The following is an 8,524-nucleotide window of genomic DNA, read 5'->3' as shown; positions in this document are numbered from 1 at the left end:
GAACGGTCTAGGCCCGAAACGTCAGCCTTCCTGCTCCTCTGATGCTGCTTGGCCTGCTGTGTTCATCCAGCTCTACACCTTGTTATCTCATCTTCTTGGTCCATTGGCTTCCTTCTGACTTTCCTTCTGGTGCATTAGAGTGGACAAGGTCAGAAATCACACGACACCAGGTTATAGTCCAACAGGTTTATTTGAAAACACAAGCTTTCAGAGTCTCGCTCCTTCTTCAGCTGTTAGTGAGAGAGGTAGTATCAGACACAGAATTTATAAGTAAAAGATTAAAAGCTCACACCATTGATAAGGATGTACTAAACAAACCTAAGATGTCCTGTCAAGTTCCTGCCCTGTGAGAACTAAACATTTTATCAGTGTAAAGAAGAGGTGATATTTTAGGTCAGACAATGCATGTTGGGTTGTTTAGAATCTGTTTGTTTTAGTTTGGAGTCAGACTGGTCTTATTTCTACTTCTAAACAAAGCCTCACACCTAACATGCATTGAAGGGTGCAGACTCAAAACGTTAGCTTTCCTGCTCCTCTGATGCTGCTTGGCCGGCTGTGTTCATCCAGCTCTACACCTTGTTATCTCAGACTCCAGCATCGGCAGTTCCTATTATCTCTAACATGCATGTTATGTTGTTTAGAATTTGTTTGTTTTAGTTTGGTGTCAGACTGGTCTTATTTCCACTTCTAAACAAAGCCTCACACCTAACGTGCATTGTCTGACTTGAAAGGAATTTGGGAATTTAGATATACATATTAATCAATTAACACCTTCTAACTGATTGAAGTTTTAACAGTTTGGTTAGTACATCCTCATCAGTGGTGTGACCCATGATCTTTTATTTATAAATTCTGTGTCTAATACTGCCTCTCTCTCAAACACCTGAAGAAGGACTGAGGCTCCGAAAGCTTGTGTTTTCAAATAAACCCATTGGACTATAACCTGGTGTTGAGTGATTTCTGACCTTGTCCATCCCAGTCCAACACCGGCACCTCCACATCACGATTAGAGTAAGCACTACACCCTGTAAAATTCAGCTGAATGAATGATAGGTAGGTTTTCTACTCTCCAAAATCTTTGAGAGGAAGTTATTATTGTAGTAAGGTACAATAATCCAATGAATATCATGATTCTTTTGTTTTTGTAAGACTGCAATAACCAGGTGAAGACGGGTGATTTGGCTCCCCTCTTTTGAACGCCCTGATAGTCAGTAACAACAAATATTTATTTCCTTTTAGCAAGTAGCTATCACAGTTCCATTAAGGATCAAAACAAAGGGGCCAGTAATAAGTGGCTGATACTTAACAGAAAATCAGCCAAGTGTAATTTTCAACGAGTTTCATGTGGGGGCTTCACTCTGCAAGTTCTTACTAGTTTTCTTGTGCTGCAATGCTGCCTCATTACTATGCACCATGAGTACTTGGGGGAAAAAAAATCACTGGAATAAAAGTTCTATGAGACAACTACAAAAGATAAGAACAGCATCACACTGCAATACAGAACCTTTGTAGACCCACATTTTTAAAGAGTATAAAGCTGCCTAGTAAAACTTGAATGCATAACTGAACATGGACCAGCACTGCATTGAAATTCTGCCAGAATTTAAGCTATTTAAATAAATGATATATTTTCCAGTTTTTCAAAGATCACTTTAAGGATTAAATCAGAATACAGAGATTTGAGTTAATGTCAGAGCGGTAACAGCCAGGTGAAACAGTAAATTCATAGGCAGATGTTGAGGCAAAGATATGGAATGTGATTTCACCAAAGCTACAGGGGCTGAAAGTCATATACAACTGGTCATTGTCTCTGTCCCCATTAAATCTTTCCAAAAGGCACTTGTAGGCACATGCAAAGAATATCTCATTGATGCACTATCACATAACAGACACAAGTTAACAGCCTTTGTTATGTATCAACAACATCTACAGGCACTTGACTCAGTAACTAGATATAGCACTTGGGGCGAATGGGATCAAAGGTTATGGAGAGAAAGCAGGATTAGACTATTGAGTTGGACGATCAGCCATAATCGTGAAGAGTGGTGGAGCAGGCTCAAAGGGCTGAATGGCCACCTCCTGCTCCTATCTTCTATGTTTCTAAATGTAACACTGCGGTCCTCAAGCAAACTAAACATAAGCATGAGTTCAAGCTCCATCAGCTCACAATAAAAGAAAGGAAATATGGTCCTGCTTTCAACAGTAAAAGATTTTAAATCAAACCAATTTCTTCAGATCAATTGATGTGTCAAACAGCATTAGACCTGATCCTGCCAGAACAAAGTACAGAAGATACTTGCACTACAAGATAAAGGTAATTTACAAAGGTACCTCAGTTCCTTTAACCTTTCGTCCCGATTAAATTCTGAATTTTGCAACCAAAATTCACCCTCTTGGAGATCTCATCCACAAAATGACACCACTCATATGACAAGATGACTGTCAGCATAGTTTTCAATTTCTCAAAAGCACTTTTTAATTCATAAAGTGGGTTTTTAAATATTGGGATCTCTTTGGGCTCACTGCATCAGAATGCGATGCTTATTACAGAATGACAAGCAATTGTGTTTGGTCCTAAAATCCTGGTTAGCTCTTGCTTTGGAGAATACTTTTCCACACATACCTATTTTAAACATTTCAATGTTCATACCGAACACAAACTGTTAGAAAGGATCTGTCAGAAGCCTGTCACAAGTGCACCTTGACAACTCCAACAACTCTTTGTGAAGATCCAAGGGTATCATGTAGAAAAACAATATCGACTAGATTCCCAAATCACTATTTCCAGAGCTCTCAACTGACTTCCAAATCTGAATGTGAACAAAGATACTTCTTTAGGCCTATAAATAGAAATAATTGAGTTAAGTTAGAAAATAGTCTCCACGTTGATCTGATCCATTTTGGTCACAACCAAGCAGAGCAGAGCAGAGTCAGTGACTATGTGCTGAAATGTGAACCCAAAGCCCTTCAAGGACACTGCCAGCCAATGCCCTGAGGTGGACCGATATTTTGACAGCACTGACCCCATCCTTTTATTTCAACATGTTCTTACTGACTAACTGTTTCATTTCTCCCTTCACCACACACAGGATTCCAAGCCCTTCACACTTCTCGCCCGATTTTCTCCCTTAGATTCCTCTTCTACTCCTGCTAGTACTTAACACCTTCCTTTCAACACCTACTGCTATCTTTGGCTTTCCAATCCAGAGCCAGCATGCAAACTGCCCAGTCTTCTGCTGTCTATCCTTGTGCCAGAGGGTTCAACAATTAAAACCCTGACCTCAGACACAACTGTACAAAGCCTCTGCTTCGTGCGCACCTCCTTTAACCGAATGCAGACCAGTTGGCACCAGATTCTCATACACTACTGCCTCCATCTTTCAACGGAGGATGGATAAGCAGCAAGAATTTCCACTTCTAACTGGCAGCAGGCTCTTCTGTCAAATGCACTGTTTGTATGTGTGATGGGAAAAGGTTTGGGCTCTGTTGTAAATATAATCCACCACTGAGTGTTCATGTATCTAAATGTATTACAAATACAAACTTACCTCAGACATCATGAAGCCTGACATGCCATGACTGAACTCAGCCATCACCACACGCCATGGGGAAACTGAAACCTAGGCAGGGGGGTGAGTTCAAGACTAGGAGGCACTGTTTTAAGGTGAGAGGAGAAAGGTTTAAAAAGGACATGAGGGGAAACATTTTTACACAGAGAGTGGTTCATGTATAGAATGAATTGCCAGAGAAAGTGGTGGATGTGACTACAGTTACAACATTTAAAAGACATCTGGGTAAGTGCGTGACTAGGAAAGGTTTGGAAGGATATGGGCCTAGTGCAGACTAGTTTAGTTTGGGAATACAGTTGGTGTGGACTAGTTGGACCAAAGGTTCTGTTTCCATTCTGTATGATGCTATGACTCTATGAAATCTTGCATCCTCCAAATTTACTAACCTTACTCCATAAAATCCATCCACTTTGTGAGGAATTGACTCACCTCTGTAGAAGCACTTTGTTCAAATGCAGAAGGGAACCTCTGTCTATTATTTATCTTGCGTGTTGCATGATCTGACTACAATTTTGATGTTATGGTAGGAAACCAAAAAGCACTTAGGGAACTCTTCATCACCTCACAAGTCAACAGAAATTCACAAAACCTGGGGAACAGAAAAGTGGATTGGGGCAGTACAGAGTGATTTCAGAGTATGTCAAAATGTCTGCTTCCAGAATATGTTGTAGGAGGTGTTTGTAAATAATAACAGTATCACAAAATCACATTTATCATTTCAATTATGTAGAATTCTAATCAAAAGTACACCCTAATAAATTATGCACCTGCATTTTGGGAATTACTGAATCACAACTCTGTTCTATCAGAGATTTTTGAGATCTTTATCCTGAAAAGAGTATTGAGCCACAAAAGCAAAAAGCTCTCTGTTTTATTTATTCAGTAGTGGGATATGGATTTGTGCCAAACGTGTGTCATTAGTAATGATGATACAATAGTACCTTACGACAATTTACTATCCCTGTGTCTTTTTTATCTCTTTGTTCTGTTTATTACTTCAAAGGGATCTTTTAAACAAAATCTCTTGAGGTTTTATGAATCTCTTGGGCAAATCTGTTACAATCTGACATATTGGAGTCTCAGATGGGGGAGAATCAGCTGGTAGGTTTAAGTGTTTTTTTCTGTGTACTTGCTCCTATTAATAGTCTTTTCTGAATTGACTACAGAGAACATTTTTCCAACCCACAGGCCCTGAAACAGCAGCAACAGAGAAAGCAGTGTCGGCCTGGCCTACCAGTGTCCTCCAACCCAAGGCTGTTACTGAAGTCTGTCAAAGCTACTGACCAGACAGTTTCCAAGACTGGTATGCTTTAAGCAGTTATTTCCCAAAGATGAAAAATAATATTGTGGGTATTTTGTTTTTGAATATGTCAGTTTTCTCCCAGTTGTTTTCGGTGTATCTGTGAAGAGATGCCACATTGAAATATATTACAATGATAGTTGGTTTAAACTAAGTAGTCTCTGAATGGTGGGTTGGAAGGTGATGTGAGTACAGAATAACAGTGATGTTTTAGTGAATAGATGTAGTTACAGTCTAAGCAGTTTATGTGCTGATGCAATTACAGTCTGCAAGCAATGGTGTACAGTGTACAGGATCTAAGCAGTGTTTTAAACAACAGAATATCATTGCAAAGATGAAAATCCTAATGCTAACCATTATTAGCAAGCCATGATAAACTCTGATTTGTACAACATTGCATCCAACAGAAGGAAGTTATTCACACAGGATATTTGAACAATATCAAATTAAAAGTCTATAATGGTGGAAAAAGTACAGACATTCCAAAGAGTTATCTAGGAATAATTAATTACCAAATCAGTTTTTAAAAGTCATTGAATAAACAAATTGATGTTTCCAAAGCTTCACATAATTTGAGTAGTTTAAGGTGTGAAGTTTGTGATTTGGAAACGATGCAAATGAAGTTGCTTCCAGAATGTGTTTTTAAAGGACAGAATAGGAGGAGTAAATATCCTGCCTCTACAATCAGGGCACGTGTTGTTAGTGAATTGTGAAGTCCCCAGCTAGTGACTTTCAGTCTATTAAAATTAATGAATGGAAAGTTGTGAATTTGGGCTAAGATCCCAGTGTGTGGCAGCAGTACTGAGACATAAAGTGTCCCTGTACAGTGATCCTGTAAATGGTTCTCAGCTTAATCATATAATCATGTGATGCAGTGCAGAAGAAAGCCAGTTGGCCCATTTATGTGCTGCTGCTTTGAGAAAGCTGTGCCATTAGTGCCCACACTTTTGCTTTTTACACCGTAGTTTACAATTGTTTCAGCTTCAGGGATTTAATCAATTCTCTTTCAACTTTCTCCCACTATCATCCTTCCAGACTTTATATTCCAGATCATAATAGCTCCACAAGAATTGGTATTGATATAATGCGGTGACTGGAATAAAATATCCCAAGGTTCGTCACGGGAGTGTTATGAAACAAGATTTAATACTGAGCCACATGAGATTTTAGGGCAGAGAGCCAAAGAAGTAGGATTTAAGGAATGTCCTAAAGACTGAAGCAGAGGTGGGGAGATTCAGGGAATTCAGTTGATAACCTCAACAGCTAAAGGCATTGCTGTCAGTAGTGAAGTAATTAAACCACAGATACTCAAGAAGCCAGAATTGGAAGGACATGGAATTCTTAAACGGTTATAAGGCTAAAAGGATGATTACCGAAATAGGAAGAGGTGTGAATTTTAAAGTCAAGGCATTGCTTCTTCTGGAGTACCGTGTACAGTTCTGGTCACCCTGTTATTATTAAACTGGAGAGGATTTAGAAAAGATTTACCAGGATGTTGCCAAGAATGGAGGGTTTAAGATTTAAAAATAGACTGGAAAGGCTGGGACTTTTTTCACTGGAGCATAGGAGGTTGGGAGGTGACCTTATTGAGGTTTATAAAATCATGAAGGGTATAGATAAGGTGAATAGCAGGTGTCTTTTCTGTAGCATGAGGGATCTCAAAAATGGGGGGTGGCATATTCTTAGAGTGAGAGGAGAAGGATTTTAAAAAGGACATGAGGGTCAACTTTTTTTACACAGAGTGGTTTGTGTGTGGAACGAACTGCCAGAGGAAGTGATGGATGCAGGTACAGTTAGAACGTTTAAAAGACATTTGGATAAGTACATGAATAGGAAAGATATGGCCCAAATGCAGGGAGGTGGGACTAGTTTAGTTTTGGAACATGGTCAGCATGTTGGACGCAGCGTCTGTTTCTGTGTTGTATGACTCTATGCTTAACCAGGGGGAACTGGGGTAATGGTTGTATTAGATCTGGGTGCATTTTAGGATGCAGAATGAATGAGGGTTTCAGCAGCAGTTAGGTTGAAGCAGGGAAGAGGTAGATGCTGTTACAGAGATGTAAATAGACAGTCTTAAAGGTGCATTGGATATGTTTCTCCTCTTGTTCAAACATGGAACACAAGCTTTAGCTTAGTTTGTCCTCTGACAGTTTGCAGAGAGCAGAATAGAGCCAATGCAAGAGAATGGTGTTTGTGGTGGGGACCAAAGATACCAGCTTGGATCTTCCTAATACTGAAGGACCATGCTGCTCATCCAGCACTGGATATCAGACAAATGGTTTGAGCACAGAAACTTTGTTTTTGGATGGTTGCCTGAGAGACAGATAGAGATGAGAAATGGGACAGATCCAAGGATAGATTCTTGTGAGACACCGGAAGGAACAATGCGGGAGCTGCAAGAGAAATCCTTCCAGGTGATTCAGTGACTACAACTGGAAAGGTAGAAATGAAATAAAACAGAATGATAGAAATATCATAGGTCTGGTAATGTCAGATGTAGGTGTTTGTCTCACATTAAAACATTTACCTTGTATGAAATCTTTATATTCTCTTTATTCACAGGCGAGTTCCCAGAGAACAGGTGAATAGCTAATATTGTTCCTTTGTTTAAGAAGGGCAACAGGGATAATCCAGGAAATTAATCAGTGGGTCTTGCATCAGTGGTAGGGAAATTTTTGGAGAAGATCCTTAGGGATTGGTTTATTCACATTTGGAAAAATATAGACCTATTGGCAATAGGCAGCATGGTTTTGTGTGGGGAAGGTCGTGCGTCACAAACTTGATTGAGATTTTTAGGGAAGTGACAAGGATGATTGATGAGGGCAGGGTGGTAGATGTTGTCTCTAGGGACTTTAGCAAGGCCTTTGACATGATCAGTCATGGCAGGCTGAAGTTATATATAATCCACAGTGAGCTGGTAGGGTGGGTCCGGAACTGGCTTAGTCATGGGAGACAGATGGTAGGGTGTTTTTCTGACTGGAGATCTGTGATCAGTGGTGTTCTGTAGGGTTCAGTGCTGGGATCCTTGTTTTTAAAAAATATTAATGATTTGGAGGAGAATGTAGATGGTCTGATCAGTAAGTTTCCGGACAACACAAAGGTTGGGGAGCTATAGATAGTGAGGATGATTGCCAGATGATACAGCAGGATATAGGTAGGCTGGAGACTTGGGTGGAGAAATGGCTGATAGAGTTTAATCCAAACAAATATGAGGTGATGCATTTTGGAAGGTCTAATGTAAGAGGGAAGTATACAATGAATGGCAGAACCAGTAGAATCATTAACATAGAGGTGTGCAGGTCCACAGTTCCCTGAAAGTGGCAACGCAAGTGGATAAAGTTGTCAAGAAGGCATATGGCATGCTTGCCTTGACTGGTCAGGGCATAGAGTATAAAAATTGGCAAATCATTGTTGCAGCTGTATATAACTTCAGTGAGGCCACATTTGGAATATTGTGTAAAGTTCTGGTCACCACTCTACCAAAAGGATGCGGAGGCTTTGGAGAGGGGATGGAAATGGTTTATCACGATGTTGCCTGGATTGGACAAACTTGATTTGTTTTCGCTTGAAACTCAAAGGATGAAGGGCACCCTGATAGAAGATTACCAAATTGTGAGCAGCATGGATAGAATGGATATTTGGAGCCTTTTTCCTG

At 39.9% G+C, this 8,524-nt stretch overlaps 1 protein-coding gene across 12 annotated transcripts in view; it reads left to right on the top strand.

The window, feature by feature from the left end:
- Window positions 1–8,524, top strand: part of LOC109913001 (putative Polycomb group protein ASXL2) — a 245,321-nt gene that overhangs the window by 189,066 nt on the left and 47,731 nt on the right. For 11 of the 12 annotated variants that reach the window (XM_048596839.1, XM_048596836.1, XM_048596838.1 and 8 more), the window contains one exon: window positions 4,758–4,872. In XM_048596839.1, the coding sequence (XP_048452796.1) occupies window positions 4,758–4,872 (115 nt within the window). Of the gene's footprint in view, window positions 1–4,555; window positions 4,671–4,757; window positions 4,873–8,524 lie in introns of those variants that run through there. The other variant, XM_048596848.1, reaches the window with a different exon arrangement.

This window comes from Rhincodon typus, chromosome 5, assembly GCF_021869965.1.
Source record: "Rhincodon typus isolate 14 chromosome 5, sRhiTyp1.1, whole genome shotgun sequence".
NCBI classification, from domain to species: domain Eukaryota; kingdom Metazoa; phylum Chordata; class Chondrichthyes; order Orectolobiformes; family Rhincodontidae; genus Rhincodon; species Rhincodon typus.
Note: the sequence above shows the minus strand (reverse complement) of the source record. Positions and strands in the feature narration are given on the sequence as shown.